This window comes from Triturus cristatus, chromosome 6 (assembly GCF_964204655.1).
Source record: "Triturus cristatus chromosome 6, aTriCri1.1, whole genome shotgun sequence".
Taxonomy (NCBI): domain Eukaryota; kingdom Metazoa; phylum Chordata; class Amphibia; order Caudata; family Salamandridae; genus Triturus; species Triturus cristatus.
In genome coordinates, this window is record NC_140589.1 from 987088334 (window position 1) to 987109795 (window position 21462).

Here is a 21462-nt window from a genome sequence, read left to right on the forward strand (position 1 = left end):
GCCCCTGTTGATGAAAGGGTGTCAAGGGTCGTTATTTTATCTCACGCAATGCTCCTTGATTTTTCTGGTCCGTGAACCTAAATATACTGCAGAGAAAAAAAAATCACAATGCTTGTCACTAGTTTGCATTGGCGCTAGTTTATTCCAGTACAGGAATTCTTTAGTATAACTTTTTGAAGTGTTTCTAACTTTAAGACCAAAAGAGTTGCTATTTGATGAACATTTTTCAATATGTCCTTAAGCAACCGTCACTTCTACATCCCTTCTATTTTCCTCCCTCAAATGTCTTTCTTCTCTTTGTATCCTTGTTCCATTTCACCCCAGCTACTGTTTGAGTTAAAGGCATCCTAGTTTTTAACAGTGTATGTAGCAATTCCCTTCAAAACAATGTAGAGACTTCAATGGTGCAAATGTAGCTTCAATTGACCGCGTAGTTCATTTAGTAACATGGGTGGCTCTCCTTGTTACTAATTTGTAGAATGAAAGCAAAAGGGTATGCAGTTCCTAAAGTACGCGCAAGGTGTGTTAGAGTCACTAAGGGGTACCAGGGTGAGAGTGAGTAAAATGATGTGAAAGACAGGAGTCAAGTTTACTCCTTTTTGGAAAAGAAGACCAGTGGCTGGCGAGATTTTAGGCGGACGGTGTTTCCAATCTAACGGAACTGACACTAAAATTTAGTGCTCTCTCACCCCGGCCTTGTAAGCAGCACAGCCTAGTAGGGTGTGCTCTTTTATCCACGGTACCACACATTTTTTAGGGTGCTGTATGTGTGCCCACCATTGTCACCTCTTAGAGGCTGTGGGCACCACCAAAAAGGTGTAGGTAGCCGTATAATTCCCCGGTCCTGAAGAATTGCCATTTAATATAATCTAAGGCAAGAAACATGTTGACCTATTGACCCCCCTAGCACATTCACTCACATAGCTTAAGGTGAGATATGTGCGGATTATCTTTGGTTTTAATCAGGATGGTGACCATGCTTCATTAAAATTGTTTAGTGGATCACCTACCCCTGTTTTAATACACTCTCCTTCACCTCATTTGCACCTACACTCACTGTTGTAATTGATACTTTCCCCCCACACACACCTCACTCACCGGCGTTGGAAATAAAGATCTCCGCTAGGAAGGCCCCATTGGGTGCCTGATCGGGCATTGCACCTGCCGGCCCTATAAGGAGCAAAGACCCGGTGATGAAGCAAGACACCCGCTTGTTGGGTGTGTGAGGGTCTTCTTTTCCAAAAAGGAGTAAACTTGACTCCTGTCTTTCACATCATTTTACTCACTCTCACCCTGGTACCCCTTAGTGACTCTAACACACCTTGCGCGTACTTTAGGAACTGCATACCCTTTTGCTTTCATTATTGACGGGCATGTATGCTGGACCTGTGATGATAATAAGATTGTCTATTATTATTTAAAGCCCTCCTTTCTCTCCTTTTGTTTGAGACTAATTTGTAGAAAACAATACATTTTCCAGAAGCAAAACTGTGGTGAAACGGGTATGTGATGTCAGTTATGGTTGGCCCGGATGATTACAATAAATTATATATTTATTTATATAATAGGCATCAAACATTCTAAAGGCGTGGTATCGGGTTTGCTCAATTTAACAGTTTACTATGTTTAACTGCGCATCATAAATATCCAGTTGGCAGACTTTACTTAATGTGTTACTGCCTTTTCAATCCACTAAGTATTTGCTTCTCATACTTCCCCACCAGCTTTAGTTGAGATCGCCTTGACAACTGCCTTTGCAACTCCTTACTTCTGCCTCTCTGTTCTAAATTCTGTGTTGAGCCATCAGTAAGTTAATTCTCCCCTGAGGATTGAGGCAGCGTAATGCGATTGGACTTTACTTCCTGTTATTATTAGTCTAGCTCTCCATCAGAGTGCATGTGTTTGCAGCTTGCACCCGCCACTCCCACCCTTTCTCGCCTGCAACATCAATGCTTGCCCTATCCTTCCCACCTCCTCCCGCATAGTTCTTGCTTGTTTTTTTCTTGTACTCTCCATGCCCTGCTCTTGCTCGAGCTGTCCTATGCCCGCATGAGCAACTCCCCTGCATTCTGATACTTTTGGTACCCTCCCCCTGCCAGACCAGTCTGCACAGCGCTGGCTGCGACTGTAACATGAGCCCTGTGCTCCACCTTGCACAAATACACTCCACACCACACAATTCCACCTCACACAATTTCACAACTTATAATTCCAGTACAACCCACATAAATCCACTCCACACCACATATATCCACTACACTCCAAACAAAAACACATTGTCATTTACAACGTCAATAGCTGTAACTCTTGCAAATGCGATACTTATTGTATTGCAAATGCTTGTTAGAGTTGGTAGTAGCCAAAACTTTGGTTTTTTTACAAAAAAGAATCCTTCAAAAATACTTACATATATATACGTAGACCGACTTTAAGCCATTCCTTTTCATCCTTTGGGCTCTTATGGTGTTATTCACATTTTGCTTCCACTCACCACAGCATACAGTATAGGAGAATGGGTCAGCCCATTTCACCCACCGGCTTCCCTCACTCTGCGTGACAGGAGTTTGCCTATTTACAGGCAACTGTGCTCGGGACTGGAGAGCACACAACGAAGCTCCCTTACTGTAATCCTGTAAAATCGGCATCTATCAGTTGAATGATCCACACTTTGTGTAACGTTTATGACCAATAATTTCAAGTTCTGGATTTAATTGACCGAGCCTGACACTGATAAAATGAACTCTCCTCTTTTCTCATTAAAAATCTATTGAAAATGCTCCTAATTTTACAATGATGGAAACCCCCAGCAAAAAGCACGTGGTTTAGGGAACACGAAGCACAAAACTTTAAAGTTAAAATTTCCACTGATATGTACTTACTAAAAATTTCGTAATGTGTGCACATGCCATGTACCATCTCTAACGTAGGCTTCTGCAGCCAAGAGCATGGTTCTTCTTCAGTGATAGGCTGCAGTGGGACTAGAATTCCCATCTCGATTTCCAGGGTCCTTACAGCAGGTGTATGGTGCTTCGGATGAGAGAGGGCTGAAAGATTTGAAAATGCCGGCAGCAATTAAGCATTATATTTTAAAGAAGGAGATTTGTAATCCAGTGTTGATTTGCACAGTGGTTGGAGTAATACTGATTTGGCCTTAAAACACTTTCTACCTCCCATACTAGCCTTCATGTCAATTGCAAGTCAGCAGATACCAAAAAAAACAATTCTTACTGCTAAAAATGTTATCAAATGGTCCATGACTTATTATGAAATAAACCTTCTTTTGGACTTTTTGGAGACAATTGAGAGACTTATATTGTGCTCCTCCCAAAGCTGCTGTTACAACCAGTCTAATTCTAACAAAAATATTATGCGTTTACAACTGCATTCAAAAGAGGCAAATCATTTCTCAACTGGGTGCCACTGTGGTGTAGACTTGGCAGCCACTGCACCGATAGAAGTTTGAGGGAAGTGGGGTACAGCTCAACCTTCCCAATTCCTTCATGGCTTGATGGACTTATACAGGCAAACCAGTCTACAGAGGAATATGAAAAGTGAGCCAGCCTTTCTTCTTTTCTCTCTTTCTCAGTCTCACACTTGCATTCTTGATCACTCTCTATTCAGACTCATCTCTTTCATCTCTCAAAGTCTCAATTCTCTGTCGTCATTCTCTCTCGTACTTTCTTTCTCTCTACCATTATTGGTCTCACTGTCTCTCTCACACACACATTTGCTTGCTGCATCTCTCTAAAAATGCTTCTTTCTCTTTCCTCGCTGTTTCCTCTTTCTAACTCACATTTTTCATTTCTCTCTCTTATTTCTTCCAGTCTTCCCCTCTCCTAATTCCTCGCCTTTCATAATCTTACTTTCTCTTTACCTTTTGTAACTTTCTGTCCCTATCGGGAATGGATCTTTATATAGCTGCAAAGAAGGTAATTTACAAGAGACAATGGTACCCATGCAAGTTCTTTAAGGTATGGAGATTCTGGATGAAACATTATGCCCTGGACCTGGTAGATGACGAGACTTCGACCTAGCATCCCAAGGCCTAATGTTCTGAGGTGTCATTTCTATTCCTATATTATGTTGTGGTGAACCTGGCTTGTGAACTGTTGGTTCAAGATGAGTCTGTTTATGCTGAATCTGTGCTTCTGCTCTCCCCATGTAGTTGCATCATTGTTGTGGGTTGGCGTTTGCACTCCTTTTTGTTTGCATGTAAAAAACTAAATATAAATATTTTAAAAGCTATTTCTGTCTCTGATACACAACAACACATTCATATACCAAGGTGTCTTATTCAGATACAGACCTGTGACCTGCAGTGTTCTACAGCAAGCAGGTGCATTAAGCACCATAACTGTGTTGCATTTCACTTTAGATTACAACAATTTATTTCAACAAGCTCACATTCATGTCTGCTCGCTTACACGCACACATTCTCTAACATACCCAGTAAACAAAACACAAGACTACACAAATACGCGCAAATCAACATGCATACAAGCACTAATGCATACTGACCAACATGCATATAAACATACATATGCATACATTAACATACCTTCCAGTACTCAAGCACATAAAACACTGGCATATACTCAGACTGGCTTCTGGGGTACACAGAAAGCACCTACTAGTGCTGAGGTACAAACACATACAGATTTAATTATGAGGACCTTGGGGGTCACCTCTGAAAGGTTTTCTCTTCTGCCCATAGTTCCAATCTCTCTAGCAGTACTATCCCCAATAATTTGGTGAAAGAGTCAAATAGTGAGATAGGCCAGTAGCATTTCGGGTCGTTTCTAGAACCCTTCTTGAAGATAAGGGAGGTTGATCAAGTGGGAGGTACATAGCCGGCTCCTGCCGCGTTGCAGACCTTGGTTAAAAATGGGACCTATAATTTAGATTCAGCTATATATACATCCATTGGGACCTCGTCAGTGCCCGTAGCCTTCCCCTTTCGGGCTATTATTAATAGCCCTGACCTCTGTGTCTAAGGTGAATGTTATTCTGGTGGGTTGATCGGCTGTCCAGAGGCAAAAGTCTCCGTCATCTGAACTGGACTTGGAGAAAATCGAGCCAAAATGGTCTATCCATTGGGTAGGGGTAATTACAGAGTCAGGGTCTGTTCCCTTGGTAAACAAATAGGCATTTATGGTTCTCCAAATTAGAACACTCTCTTTGGTTTTAGCAGCCTGTAAAAGATTTGTCCAATCCTGCCCTTGGATGGATTTCTTCCTATATTTTATGGTGTTATAATTAGCTCTAGCTGCCTGGACTGCCTTACGTTCCCTATGGTGTTCATTTAAGATTTTGATCATATTATTCCTGGCCTTTGTACGTTCGCCATCAAACCAGCCCTCTTTTCCTTTCTCACAAGATTTAGACCTTGTTGTCAGCGATTGGTTAATGGAGTTTGATATTATATTATGGGCATCCTTTTTCTCCCCGTGGTTAGTTTCTGATGCTAACCTTATCAACATTTGGTCATGGGTCATAACCACCAAATTCTTTAGGAAGTTTACGGTATTGATATTTGCCTATTTAGTTTTAACACCATTCCGACCTACAGGGGTGATATTAGAAAATTTGCCTAAGTCTGGGATCTTTGGGAGGTTAAAATTTAACTTTAGAATCACTGGGTTGGCGCGTGGCCAAGATGGCGGATGAGTGAGACGTAGTTTCGTGTCTCTCTGTCCCCTCCACCGACCAGGCCCGTCCAGATCAACACCTCACAGGTTAAAATACTCCCGCTGACTGTGCAGAGCCTGAGTGGGCTGCCGGACATCCCTGGGACAGCAGGTGGAATTCCGTGGTCCCTGCTGCTGCCGATAGACGATCCCTGAGCGGGGCATGAGATGCGGTGGCACTATGATCGTGGCAGGCGGGAATGCAGCCGACGGACCTTGGAGACGGCATGAACCGCAGACTGAAGGGGTGACACACTGATTGAGAGGGCCACTATCGCCGGGCCTGAAGCCTCCATGCCCACACCCGGACAGCTGTGTGGCCCTGTAAACGATGTGAGAGGGCCCTTCCTATTGTTGGCTCCCGAGATTAGGCCTGAGAACTGGAAGTGAGGGATCGAGGGGCTGACTCTAATTGAGCACTAGTGCTGCCATAGAGAAACGGCACGTGAGACAACGCTAGATTGCGACTCAGCACCCTTCCTGCCTGGAGGTGACCTGGTTAGGCCTCCTACCTAAATGGGACGAACCACCTCCCCCCCCCCCCCCCCCCACCCCCCCACCCCCCCACCCCTGGTTTCTTGGACTGCTGGTCTTGAGCTCCCTCTGAGCCCCTAAGGTGAGTGCTGTAGTGGTGGCAAGGCATGGGCTGCCTACATTCGGTGGCCTGGGAGCGAGAAGTGGGGCCCGACAGGATGCAAGGGCCTTGCATCTGGGGAGTTAGAGAATGGCCCGCCTGGTCCCTTGACCGCTTCCTGCGACATTCCTGCTCCATCTTGAGCTTAAGGAGGTGACTCGGGCCAGAGGTGGAACTGTGGACTTCTCACGGGCTCCTGGGGGAGGGGAAACTTTGCTGCTTGACTCACTGGCTTGTTGCTAGAGAAACCCGTGCCTCCCTGATACACTCGGCCACAGGGCTTTTACTTGGATTGACTCTTGCCCTCGGGGTAACCCTGAACATCACTTGATCCCTTACATTATGCTGTGTAGGCTTGAGCTCACATTGGGGCCTCGTACATAGCTACTCTCCTCAGCGGTCTATTTATATCACCTCCGTGTCTTAGATTGGACTGGGAGTGTACATAGCATCTGCAGGTGCTTTGCTTTAGAGTGTTGGGATCGCTCCCTCCATCTGATGGGAAGGATAGACAGTGTCTGCTGCAAGGCCAGGTAACCTTGGAGCCGCTTTCTCAAGTACATCATACTCATATTCTCAGCTTCTGTCCCAGGCTGGATCCTTGGGCAGGAAGGGTACTCTTGGATAGGCGATGGCTTTAACCACTCCTTGAACTCTCAATAACTGTGAACCCCTCAGAAAGGTGTATCCCACACGCAAGGGTCAGAGGTAGAATAATGCCACCGAATACTTCTACCGGAAAATCATCAATCACACAATGTATAGGGTAGCACGAATTTGAAGAAAATAAGGATAGGGCACAAACTAGTTTTGGACGAAAACCCTCACTCACCCGAGGGTGACCTGCTTCATCATTGGGTTCCTCCAACACATGGGGACCGCAAGGTACCCCATGTGGGCTACAACTTAACCCCTAGTGGGAATATATGTACTAAAGAAACCTCGTCTGGCGCGGAGGGATCTGACATCAACCTTTTTGTTGTGGAGCTCTTTTGCTCAATCTTGCAAACCTCTCCAGAGACAGACATCAAACTGGACCGTGTTCTCAGAACGGGCCCCTAGAGATCAGACATGCTGGTGTGCATCGAAGATTACACCTTGAAAGAGCGCATACTTTGGGCAGCGAAAGACCAACATTCAATACAATTAAGGGGTCACCGTCCAACTTTTTAGCAGGACTTAGCAGCCTCTACCCTCCAAAAGCGCAGGTCTTTTCGCACAGTAAGACACCTCTACACATCAAGGCGCCTTCTACTCCTGGGGCCATCCCTTCTGGCTGGTCTTTCGTGTGCAGGGCAGACTTCACCAGCTCCGCTCCCTGGAGGAGGCCTGTGGACTCCTTGGCATAGAGGAGCCCCGGATGATGACTCTGCATGATGCTGGCCAACGGGAGCCAGACAACGACAGAGGTGACAGAGTACGGGAGCCTCAGTTGAGGCGCTCTGTCCGGACTCAGAGACAATTTCAAAGGAGCGCCAGGCAGTCCTAAAATCCCTGTCCGGAGACTCTGCAGCACCGGAGGAGTCCTGATCTGAGATGAGCTGTGTCACTTTAAATGTCTGAGCTGGGCAAATCGGGGGGGAAGTGGTGACTGTATCCTTGAGCCACTATACACCACCTTCTTCTTTCCTATTTTAGCTGGGAATGTACTTTATATTTACACGCTGATGCACAATCCCTTGTTAATATTGATGTTTTATCATGTTGTTTTTTTATTATATTGGATTTGGTGGAACCTGCAGATGTTGCTCCTTAACCACTATACCCTTGGATCTGCACCCGGTATCTAAAACTTTTCATTGCACGTTTTGTCACATCTCTGGGTTTTCACATTGAGGAGACACAATAAATTCCATGTCCATATCTCAATATGACCCACTTGATAGTCTATAGATCTATCTTTGTTAGTTTCCCTGTAGCTGTTTCTCTATCGCTGTTGAAGCTCGTTTTTCGATGGTAAAACAGGTAAAGTCATTTTCTGCGTGACCCAAGGACAGAAAGTGATGCACGAGTTTTATGATTGATTTCATGCATTGGAAGGTGCTTCTGTGTTCGTTGATGCGTAATCTGACCTTTCTTGTGGTCATGCCCACATACTTCAAACCACACTTGCGTATAAGTATGTATACCACATTGGTACTGTTGCAATTTGTTTGTTTTCTGAGGACTCAAGGGGTGCGTAGGCCCAGGTCTATGTCTTTGCTTGCCTTTGTAAGTGGGCTGATGTTACATTGTCAGCAAGTTACCTCGGGCAGGTTCCACATCTTCTGGAGTGTATGGAATGTTGGGTTAGCCACTACTTTCCTCACTACCAAATTGGAGTCTTTTTTAATAAGCTCTTACAACCCATGAATCTTTTGCAAACAAAGACATCAGGCAAAGGGCCATTAAGTTGAAGATAGAATGCAAGTCTTTGATGATCATTGTTGTTTGTGGAAAATATAGCTGACTGCATATTTGGTCTTTATAACATCTTTGAAAGCTTCGTATCTTTCATTTTCAGACGGAAAATTTGGAGCGTACATGCAGGTGCACATCCAAAACGATGGTCCTGTCACTATAGAACTGGAACCACCTGCCTACTCCACTGACCCCAAGCATGTAAGTTACAAAAGGGTTTTGATTCAAGGCCAAAATGCAAAGTGGACCATTATTCTTAAGCTATTCCGCCTTATTGCTGCCTCCAGAATGTGGTGGGCAAGACATTTGAGACCGTAGCATGAACAAGATAAGTATACATACATCTACCCGGTAGAAAAAAGATGTCTTTATTTAAAACTTTCGGATGGGAACACTACCAGTGGCTTCAGTAACCTAAAGGTGGTCACCATCCTCAGACGAGAGGTCAGAATATTGCCTCTGCTCTTTGGGGGGTCAAGAGACACTATATCACTTCTCCTGCTGTGCCACTTCACGCTATGCCTTTGCAAATACTACCTGCCAACATTCTTGCTAAAGTTCAAGATCAGAACGTGAAAGGAGGCAGAGGTTTTTTGTATGAGAACTAAAGATAGAGTTATTATATTGGCTGTCTCATCCTATATTCATGCTGAATTGAAATAAAGAGCTGAAGCACACATAAAATTGAACGCAGATAAGCAAGGTCTGTAAGGCCGCTAAGGGGCTGCTGGTTAGCTGGCCAGATGGCCAGCTGCCGTTCTTCATATTTAGAAGATATTCTGTTACCGGACAACGTGTAATTGAGTCCTACTAGATTAAAATAGCACTCAAACACTATTATATGCGGACGATGGGGTCCTGATGGCTCAGACCACTAAGGGGTTGGGCCGGTTGCTGGTCAAGTATGTTTCTTTTATGGGGCTCCTGGACTTGTCAGTTAACTTTTCGAAGTCCTACATAATGTTGATTACAAAAGAACATTAGTACTGCACACCCTCTGGTATTTCACAAAGTCCCAATTTTAGGGTTTCCAAATCGATTTATAACAAGAAGTATAAGTCCATCCTCAGTGCAATGTCACCACTTTTTATTCTTTCAATATTCCAGAACGTCTGAGATAAACAGAGTCTACACTGTGTCTTGTCTTCTATTTGATGTCAATTTATTTCTCCATAGTTATTATATCCATCAAAACAAGAATACCAAGAATGCTAACACTTGTTTCGTCTCGCATGAGACTTTATCAAGGCGATTGGCTAGAACGATCGTTGTTCTATTGTACACCAAAGACCAGAAATCCTCCGTACTTCTGGTGAAATAAGTCCACAGCCTTCTCACAAGAATATTCTCCAATCTCTTCCTGAGCACCTGTAATCCGGGGCCAAATATTTGTCCTGTTGTGAACGATCGCGCTATTAGAACGCGTTCCCCTTCCAATGAATATCAGTTGTTTATCAAACGGTAAAATCGCCTGCTGCGAAGTCTCTGGCGCACCCTTGAAAATTCAAGTCAATCTAACCGTGTTCTAGTAATTTGAACGGTCAATACGTAGAAGGCTGAAAGACACCCCGCTATGGAACCTTGATACATTCCAACACGCAAATCACACGTGGTGTGTCCTTTAGTTTGTTCCCATTATGCTCGCAGCGTTATGTCATACATAATGGTAGTGGGGCCAAAATCAACAAGGAGTAAGACCTTTAAGGTATCTAATGTTACCCTGAGCAAAGTTAAGGTCTTCCCCTACATGGGTGTTTTATTCAGTGTTAAGAATCATTGGAAACCTCTGATTGAAGCAAAAAGAACAGTCAGTTAAAAATATGGGGGTGGTTTCTAGTTTTGTACATAGGCTCAGGTCTAGGGTACCAAGGGATCTTCTTAAAATCTATCAGGCCAAGTGTATTGCACAGCTGCAGTATGGAAGTGAGGTTTGGGGGGTATGTCAAATTGGACCAGATTCAAATAATGGAAAATATTTTTTTAAGCAAGCTGATTCAGGTCCCCCACTCAACCCCAGCATTTTCTGTACATGAGGAATTGGGTCTTGATTATGTTTCGGATCTGATAGCTCTAACCTTGCTCATGTGCTGGATCAAGATTTGGAGTAGGTCGAAGCTGAAGTTAAGATGTTGATTCTGGAGGAGTGCCTGGCATTTGACCGAGTATTGTGCATGTTAAGGTGGCCTTGTTTTCTATAGGTAAGCCAGTCCGAGCACTTTGCCAGGGCCGGTTGTGGTTCCCAGTCCGGCCCTGTTCCCACTGACTGGTTGATTTTTACAGTTTTCTTTTTTACAAGCTGTTTGGGTGTCCAAGAAGTCGAGACCAGATTAATTGTTTTAATGTTGAATATGAATAATTTTATGAATGATTTATTGTCTTTTTTTATGTATGAATTCGATAATATTGATTTTAGACTTTGATTCTTTTACGGGGATTTTGATTACCGAATAAAGATTTATTGAATTGAAATGTAGGTCTTATTGCTATGAGCAGGCACTTAGACGAGACAAAGGATCTAGCATTAAGCAGACTTGATTTTATAATACTTTCTTTTCTCAGTGTATTTGTATGGAAATGTGGGCTGACACCCCCTTGATGTCTTTGATCTGACACATCAATGAAAAAAGAGTTGACATATTTTTAGCACATGAAATTATAAACATTTCTTGCCATTGCTCCTTATAATTTTACCACTTTAGGGGCCCATTGAATCACTACTGAATGTAGTTTACGGAGGTTACATAAAAAATACATATATATATATATATATATATATTGATATTGATATAACGTGCTTTTTGATTTTTGATTCGATCTCCCTATAAACATAAACACCATATATCATTATGTGAACCTATACTATGATCAGTTACATTGGCCCAATTAAGAGTAACTATTAACCAAAATGGTGAGTTGTAATTTAGATAAATCATGTAAATTGAATAGCTTTAATAGATTATTGATTTTATTGTATCTTTTTAAATGCGGGAAATTTTTATGGAATGAATGTGCTTTGTGTAATGTAATATTAATTGTTATGGCCAGTTTGGCTGAAAACAATAAACTGATTTGAATATACTTAGGTGAGCATAAATTTACTTTACTTAAGTTCACTCGTGTACCTTTATGAAATGTATATATTGATATAAAAGATTTGTAAATCTATACTTACATTTATGAATTTCTTACCCTCGATATTTTGGTCCTTGATATTTTGAAAGCGCGACATGTCTGTTCTTGATATTTCGACATGCAACCATATGTAAGGGTGTTTAGCGTAACTGATTCCTAACGGATTTGGTGGGTACCCAGATTCTTGGGCAAAAAAACTGAGTCCGCTTTAATTATATTGGACTGATGGTTATCCTCTGACAACTGGCTGACGTTCCTTCTAGACTAAATCATTACCCTACAGCTAAAGAGGATCATTTCCTCGTGCATCACTTTATCCACGTAAAACATACACCTGGACTGATTACAGTTGTTCTGGTTGTGTGATTCAGTTTCCTTGATATGCGCCTTAAAGGGTAATGCTCTTGTTAACCACTAGGTGGCAGTGAAGTGACGTGAAAGCTCTTCGATGGCGTTCCAGTTTCTAAATGGGTCTCGTTTAAAGCTTTTCCACTGTCCACATGAATTTATGCGGAGCCACAGTATATGTTGGTCATTGGGAGGCTCGGGAAAATCAAAATTGGGGGAGGGGGTATGATAGTAGGATATTTACTTCTCTGAGTTTTTCATTTTCTATATATTTTTATAGGACAGTCCAAATAAAATAGCAATGACAAACGCCGGTGGTGGCGGTCCAACTAAATCAGGTGCAATCCTTCATGAAGCGGAGCTCTCGACTGTACGACTGGCGGCTGTAATTAATTAAGACAAAGATTGCTGTCGAGTTAATTAGCGGTAAATAGAAGCTAAAACTAGCCCCTCTGCGAATCTGATGGCCTTCTTTTGACATATCATTTATCACTGGCAGGTGCACTATGAAAGGCGCATTGGTGGGTCTGGCAAAGCAGGTTAATGACACCGACGGCGGGGTGTGATGATACGATATTTCTATTGATTCTGGATTCTGACAGCTTTGTCAGAATCCGGAATCAATAGAAATATCGTATCATCACACCTACTGGCAGAGGCGCAACTAAGCCAAATTTCGGGGGGGGGGGGGGGCTAAGAACAAATTTCGGGGGGGGGGGGGCTGAATCTTTAAGCAGTAGGCAGAGTGGAGCTGCAGGGGCTCTTAGAAGGGGTGAAACAACAGCAAGGCCTCATTAACATGCAAATGGTCTTTTAAAGACCTGTGAAGTGCTCGGGTGCGGCTGTGTGCGCGCCGGGAAGCTCTCTCATCCCGGACTGACACACGCGACGGGGGGGGGGGGGGGGGGGGGGGGAGGGACGGAGGTGGCTGAAGCCCTGTGAGTCCAATGGGTGTTGCGTGCCTATTACATTGATTCGCGGCTAAACTTTTGTTGAAAAAAAAAAAACCTTTACTAATTAGTGTCAGCTGTAACCTCTCTTGCCACTCGGTGACAACAAAGCCAAATAATAGTAAGCAGGCAGTCTCATTTTTCGTTAGAGGAGTTTTATATAGCACGAACTAGCCCCAAAGGTATCAGAGCACTTTACATGAGCACCAGTTGCGTTAGAGAAGGACACATTCATTTTTAGGTCTCGCGAGCCAAAGGCTCGAAGAGACATTTTATAACTGGGCTTTTCAAAGTGCTGCGTGGCCTAAAGCTACAGTGCACGTGAACGTGCACGCGCGCAGCGCCATGTGTCTTTCCTCCGTAGCGATCGTAATCACGATCACTTTCACTTTCGCGGGCTCCTCTGTTGCTGGTTTGTTGTTGTTAACCCCTTGAGTGCCCCGCCCTTTCCCCGCCCTGTGCCGGCCCTTTCATTAGCGGGCGGGGTTCATGACGAGATAGTCTCGTCATGGGCACAGCGCAACCGCGGCCCATGACGAGACCATCTCGTCATGGGCACTCAAGAGGTTAAACTAAGCTGTTTACACCAAAGGCATCACCCCCGTTCTGTGCTACTTTAGCAGTCAAGCGCTTTTAAAACCTCTAGGATTTTTCTTTTGCCATTTTATGCAACTGCTTTTTATTATTGCTAGGACTTCATGCAAAGCCACGTTGTGCTAGGTTAGTAGATCTGCCTCTGCATGTAAACGCTGTTCCCGCCCTGATATGCCCCCACTGCATTACATTAAGAGGGGGCTTGCTGCTATGCAATACAGAGCCAGACATTTTGCTTCAAATTATCAGCGCAAAACCTCTCTTTTGTTTGACAATTGGTGTTTGTTCTGCTTTGTGTCGCGCTAGAGTACTCCTAAAAGAATAGTCAATCTGAGCCTACCATTATGGGGTTTAAAAGTTTGGAGCCAACGTCGGTTTGCCAAATTGAGGAGTTTTGCCCACAATACACGTGTTGCTCTGCAGTGATGAGACAGCACGTCACGTCAGCTGCACGGCTCGAGCCAACAACAGGCAGTCTCTCCTCACGACTGCAACAGCCAAGTTGCGATAGGAGGGGCGCTGCTTACGAGCCCTGAGACAGCCGTGCGCGTGCACATCGCCTGTCCGGGCGCATGCCATCTCCTGTCCTGACGGAACCCCTCGATCTCAGATGAGATTGCTGCACAGAAATCCATAGAAAACCAAGTTTCTCAAGCCCAGCAAATACCAATCCCCGAGCCTCCATACTCTCTCTCAAAATTTAACTTGACTTTGCGGCTTACTTGTAGTTTGCAAATGCATATAGGAATTACTAGGACGGCCCTAACAAATCTTTATCTAGAATGCACTTTTTGAAACTCTTACCATGAGGCAGCTGGCACTGTGATCGGCTAAATGACTGTGTACAGAAATTCTGGGAACAGACCTATTGTTTAGCTTCCATTTCTGTGTCACTTCAAAATTGGTAGTATTTCTGCTTTCACTTTTTCTCTAACAAGACGGATGGCAACAAGAAATAATGCCTCTTAGGGTCCAACTACAAATCTCCACAAGCCTGAAGAGACAAAGTGTGAGTGTATGCCACATGCTTGGCCATGATGTGGTGGAGTACACAATGACCACCTTCCCTGAGAGTAATGAGTGGTGAAGGCAATGGCCATTCCTGAAGTTTCACCTAACTATGAATACTGTACTTTTAGAGAATATGCAGTGTGGCACCCTAGATGCATTTTTTAGGCTTGTTTTGATGCAGATTGGAGTCTTAGGTCTCAACTACCAGAAACCGTCAGAGTGACTTTATAATCCCGCCGGGATTCCAGCACCCCCCTCTCCTAATACAACGAAGAACGAATGTGTATTTTACGTTCCTTCGCTATGCCGTACTTTATAATCATTTTTCAAAGGGAGCGATTCGTGTCCGTTGGTAGCGCCTATTACCGCAGCGCTACAAAACCGAATACAGGAGCTGCTGGTTTACACAGAAAACAAGATATTGATATTTCACCCATGTGTTTTCTTCGTGTGAGTTGTATAAAGTAGGTCCCTGTGGCATTAAATGGGTCTTGCACAGCTTGTCTGGTCTGCCACCGTGTGCGATCTCTTAGTCTTCGTAGTTGGGCTTGTTCGATTCACTGGCCCTATACCTTCATCCCACCCCTCCCAGTCTATACTTTAAACATGAGCATATTTCCACTTCAGTGCACAACATATAATTCCACATCATGCCACATACTATGCCACATAATTTCACTCCCTACAACATAATTCCTCTCTGTGTCACATAATGCCTCTTCCCTTTCGCGCCACATAATTCAGCTCAACATATTTCCACTCAACTCAACACAATTCCTTGCCATGCGACACAATTGCACATCACATAAATCCATGCCACATAATTCTACTATATGCCACACACTTTAACTCCACACCACATAATTCCACACCACGTCACATAATTCCACTCCACATCACTTAATCCCACTCCACACAATTGCACTCCATGTCACACAGTGGCACTCCTCACAATTCCATGTCTCAAAATTTCACTCCATGGCACACAATTGTACGCCATACAATTTCACACCACACAATTCCATGCCACACAATTCCATGCCAAATAATTCTGCGCCACCTAAATCCAATCCATGGCATGTAATGCCATGCCACACAATTCAACTCAACATAACTCGGCTCCATGCCACATAATTCCATGGCACGTAATTCCACTCAACACCACACAATTCATTACCATGTCACATAATTCCACTCCATGCTATATGATTTCCACTCCACTCAGTGACACTCCATGTCACCCAATTGCACTCCACATCACACAATTGCATTTCACGCCACACAGTTCCACGTTGCACAATTCCACTCCAGTCAACACAATTACACTCCGTGCAACACAATTATGCACCACACAATTCAACTCCATGCCACCTAATTGCACTCCACCCTCATATTTCCAATCCAAGCCACATAATTCCACTCCATGTCGCATAATTCCAATCCTCTCAATGCCGCACAATACCATGCAAAACAATTCCATGCAACACAATTCTTCTCCACATAATTTCACGCCACCTAATTCTACTCTACACCACATAATTCCACTAGTCAACACCCCACAATTCCATGCCACACAATTCAACTCCATGGCACATAAATTCACTCCATGCAACATCACATGACTCAACATCATGCTACATAACTCCACTCCATGAGACATAATTCCACTCCATACCACATAATTCCACATTGTACCACACTGTACCACCTAAATTTAATCTCCCCAAACCAACATAATTTCACACCACACAATTCCACACCACACAATTCCATGCCAGACCATTCCATGTCACATCTCATAATTCTACTCCACGGAGCATACTTCCACTCCTTGCCACCTAATTCTATGCCACACCACTTGAATTCAAACCATGTCACATAATTCCACTTCACGCCACTGAATTCCTCTCCACACAATTGCACACCACGTCACATAATTGTAGTTCACGCCACACAGTAACATGTCTATCTCAGTGAATGCAAAATAATTCCACTCCACATAATTCCATGCCACATAAAGTGCTCTCCACTTCTCATAAATCCACACCACATAATTCCATTCCATGGCACACAATTCCATGCCACATAATTCCATACCACACCCCATAATTCCACACCACATCACATAATTCCACTCCATCCCCATACTTCCTCTCCGCAGAATTGCACTCCATGTCACACAATTGCATACCACGCCACACAATTCCATGTCTCACAATTTCCCTCAACACCCCACAAATCTAGGCCACACCACACAAATCCACACCAATTAATTCCATGCCATACCACATAATTCCACTCCATGGCACGTAATTCCATGCCACATAATTCCACTCCACTATTAATGAATCCACTCAATAACATAATTCCACTAAGCGGCACATAATTCTACTCCACCACATAATTTCATTCCATGCCACATATTTCCACTCCATTCCATGACACATACTTCCATTCCTCTCAACACAATTCCATGCCACACAATTCCATGCCACACAATTCCACTCCACACAATTCCACACCACACCATATAATCCTACTCCACGCCATGCCAACTAATTCCACACCACATCCCTTAATTCCACACCATGCCACATAATTTAACTCCAGGTAACATAATTCATTTCCATACAATTGCAGTCTATGCCACACCACGCCAATCAATTCCACATCTCACAATTCAGCTCCATGCCACACAGTTCCAAGCCACTCAACATACTTTCATGCCAAATAATTTCACCCCACACATCATAATTTCACTCTGCATATTTCCACTCTACTTGACACCACGTAATTCTACTCCCCTCTACATTTGCAGAACAAGCATTTGCAATGCAATAGGTCTCGCATTTACGCAAGTTTGAGCTATTCACATTACAAATAAAACGGCCTTTTTTTTTGTTTTCTTTTTTAAAATTAAAATAAAAGGCAGTGTCATTTACAATGCCAATAGCTTAAACTCGCGTAAATGCGAGACCTATTGCATTGCAAATGCTTGTTTTGTTAGGCACAGGGAGATTAAGTTATTTGCCCAGAATCACAGGATGTTGCTGAAGCCCTTCTTTTAACTTTGGAGTTCTGGAATAGTCTGAATTGGCACTCTTGGAGGAGTGTGATGGTTAGTAGTTGTGTTGTCACAGGCGGCACTGGCAGGGGCAGTGGGTTGTGCAAGCTGCAGTGGTCTCCTGATGAGGGCCCTGGCACCTATTTTTTTTTTTACAAATTAAGCACGGCTCTAGGCCCCCTGCAAGTCCTTGGTAAACCCATAATAGGTCTTTTGCAACCAGACAGCTTGTGCTGTCTGGTAGACTCGATCTAAAAATAGCCAGCTCTTTTCTTTAGTAGCTACCAGCCTCAGTGCCTATTTTTCTATGGTGCAGATTTTGCAGCTGTTGGTGCAGTAAAGGTGAAGAGTTGACCAATTTGGATTTATCAGAGCAACTTCATTTATTTTCTGCCCTTATGCCATTTTAGAGAGATTAAAAGAGAGGCACAAAGAGATCGAGCAAAACACCTAGATTTCGCATTTTCAAAATATTTTATATATTCAACTGAAGGAGTAGTCTCGATATGAAAATGGAGCATGGATAAACAATCAAACTTATGCACTCTGTTGTAGTGAACTACTGCATTTATTATCATCTATGGGTGAGGACCTGCATAATTTTGTTGCTCTATGCTCTAAGAAGTAAAATAAATGTGATACTTTAGCGACAAAAGGTATATATGCTGTTATGTGTGACATTTCAGAACTTCCAAAATAGACAATCTAGCACTCTAGTGTTACCGCTGGTATATTATTGTGTTGTGGAAATGATCCTTTTTAGGGGCCCACTGGTGCAGAGGTTCACCCTTATCTGTCCACTGGTTCTTAAATCAACAAAGAAGAGATTGGCACGGAAGCTGTAATATCAAAGAATAGATTTTATTAACCTCTCATGAGTGGGACTACGTCAATACAGTACCCTCAGGTCACTGTAGGAGGTAGTCCATAGAATACAGAGGCCATGGGTCTTATATGTACATTTGTTGCATAGTCAGCATGAAGGCTCAAAGGGGAGGTACTGGCACATACAAGAATAGTTATTGACTAACATGGGCATACAAAAGTTGCTTGGTCAACAGAGTGGGAGGGGAGACATTTCTGCTTACATCAGTTAAAACAGCCTGACAGTTACAGTGTAAGACAGGTGCGTTCTAGCAGCTACAGGCCTTTCTGAACATGCACAGTGCTCTGGCTGAGTACTGAAAGAGTTAACTATAGTTGATGACTCAAGCAGAATAGAAAAGCAGGCAACAGTGAAGACGGAAGAAGCACATGGCTAACTAAAATGGATGCCACAGACAAAATGGCTTCAGCTTATGCTAACGGTAATTTCTGTGATTTCCACAGATGGCCGTTTTAGAATTAGCTGAAGACATCCTCTATGAATTAATAGAAGCATGGAAGTTATCCTGCACATCTATCCTCAACAAATTCATTAATATCCTGATCCATTGCTAGGTGGGCATTTATATTTTAAACATTTAATTTAACTGGTGAGATACAAGTATAAATACATAGGGAACAGAGCATTGGGTCATAATGAACACACAGATAGCAGGAGAAAATAATGGCTACTATCACAAACAGAACTGTCCATATTTTCCACCACAAGCAGAAAGTAAATTCCAAAACCACCCAATCCAATTCCAAGTTTCAGGGTTCCGATGTAGGAAGGCTAGAGTACCAATGATATGTTCGGGGGGAGCGGAGTAGTATTTATCAAAGACTGCACAAAATATTTTTCTTGCAGAAACAACAATATTCCAAATGCAAATATTAAAGCAACTACACGTATTGTCACAAAAACATTCTTTGTGTTGGAGGACCAGGAGGACCAAACTGGGCCATGGGAATTAGGACTAGGAGCCGCAAAGGGCTGCTCCTCCTCAAAAATGGGACGACCAAAGGGGTACATTGCTAAAAAGTACTTGGAGAATAGAAGCCTCTGTACAACCAGCCAGAGGGGAGTCTTCTCCCTGTGTCTGTTTTAGCCTCACAGGCAGGCTCCTATCGTTCATCAAATGTTCACTTCTCCCACGGTGGAGCTGCACAGCTTGCAACCTAGAGAAACAATTGCAGCCCAGGCTGAGGGAACACTTTCTTTAAGGATAGGGCAATCACCCTCCGGGGAGAATACTCTTAACGATCCTGTTCAGTGGCTCAGGCAGTGCACCAGTATTCTTCACTTTAATCTAACAGGCACCAAAGTCACAGCACCTGTACCCTGAACTCAAGTCCTTTCCTAACTCCTGTATTGCTCCGCTGGCGCACTGCTCTTTCGCCAAGGCCTCAGATTGTACCCAGTGTGCCCAAGCACCTTCTTATCAACAAACAAAGGTGCAGGCTCACTTTCAGTTGGGGATCGGAACTCAGAGGCCTGATGCTGGAGTATCTGAAGCAACCCTTGTTTCAGAGGGGGTGACCTCAGGCAAAACCTCTTCGCCGTCCTTGTCGGTCTGTGCCTCTTTCAGCTGGGCATCAGGAAAATAGGGACAAAGCAAGGAATCAGCTTTCCATTCTGATTTGTGACCCTGTCTTTCGCCCAAGAGTCATATGGCAGTGGCAGGGGTACACGCTTCTTCCAATCTTCCACCTTCACCGCTGTTATAGTTGCCAGCAACACCTGTGCTGGTTCCCTTTACCTCCGCTCCAAGCTGGACTGGCGCTGACTGCCCAGGCTGGATCTGATGTCCGGGCCCCTCTGGCAATGGTTGTAAGGCAGCAGATATCTGTTGGTGAACAGAACAAAAATCTTTAGACACAACATACAAATAATCAATCAAAAGAGGATATTCTATTTCAGAAACGCCCCTATATTATTTTTCTGAAGAACCTCAAAGAAAAGGAATTTTTAAAACAACTATTCTTTGGTATTTCTTGTGTTAGCAAGCTTGTGTTCCATAAATCATATAGCTCAGAACACTTATTCTTCCTATGATTTTTTTTCCACTACTGTACAGGACTGTGGACACTTCTAGAATTATTTTCCTTACGTAAGAACAACCATGTTTTGCGCTTTATGACCATGCTCCCATATTATAGGTGTAGCGAGAAACTCTAGAACTGTGAATGTAACAGATCTATATTACATGAATAACGGATCAATTAATCCTAACATAGTAAGTACATAAATCTCTCCAGCAGAACTTGTTGTGGCAAACAATCTCCTATAAGGCTATATTTGTCTTCAAGATGTTTGCTAAGGATCACACAGGCATTTTCCCTAGCATTGCAAACCATAGGCATCATATATTTTTCACGATCTGGGCCATGTAATATATTCAGGGGAGAAACCTATTCACCAGCTCTAGCAAAGGTTGTCAGCTCAATGATATGAACTAACTAATGAGGGACTAGTGATGCCTCTGCGACTTATGTAGTGCTATAATAACATCAACAATAATGGTGTTGCCACCTGGGAATTTTAGAACAAAAACTACCCACATATAGTTCCCCTTAAAGGTCAAATAAAGGAACATCAGTCTATTTTACCATCCTTTCATTCTTATCCAGTTCCATATTACCTCAGTTGACAGATAGAAGGGACAGTAATATGGCATATTTAGTTATTCATTTTGTTAATTCTAACAATTTGTTTAAACCGTATTACTTAATAGCCAATTAGACGTGCACTGGTGAGGTGCTTTTTTGTCTCTATGT

At 43.3% G+C, this 21462-nt stretch overlaps 1 protein-coding gene across 1 annotated transcript in view; it reads left to right on the forward strand.

Moving 5' to 3' along the window:
* DTD1 (D-aminoacyl-tRNA deacylase 1) overlaps positions 1-21462 on the forward strand; it is a 642381-nt gene that overhangs the window by 140475 nt on the left and 480444 nt on the right. Inside the window, exon 4 of the mRNA XM_085611774.1 lies at positions 8825-8922. Within this exon, the coding sequence (XP_085467900.1) occupies positions 8825-8922 (98 nt within the window). The remainder of the gene's footprint in view (positions 1-8824; positions 8923-21462) is intronic.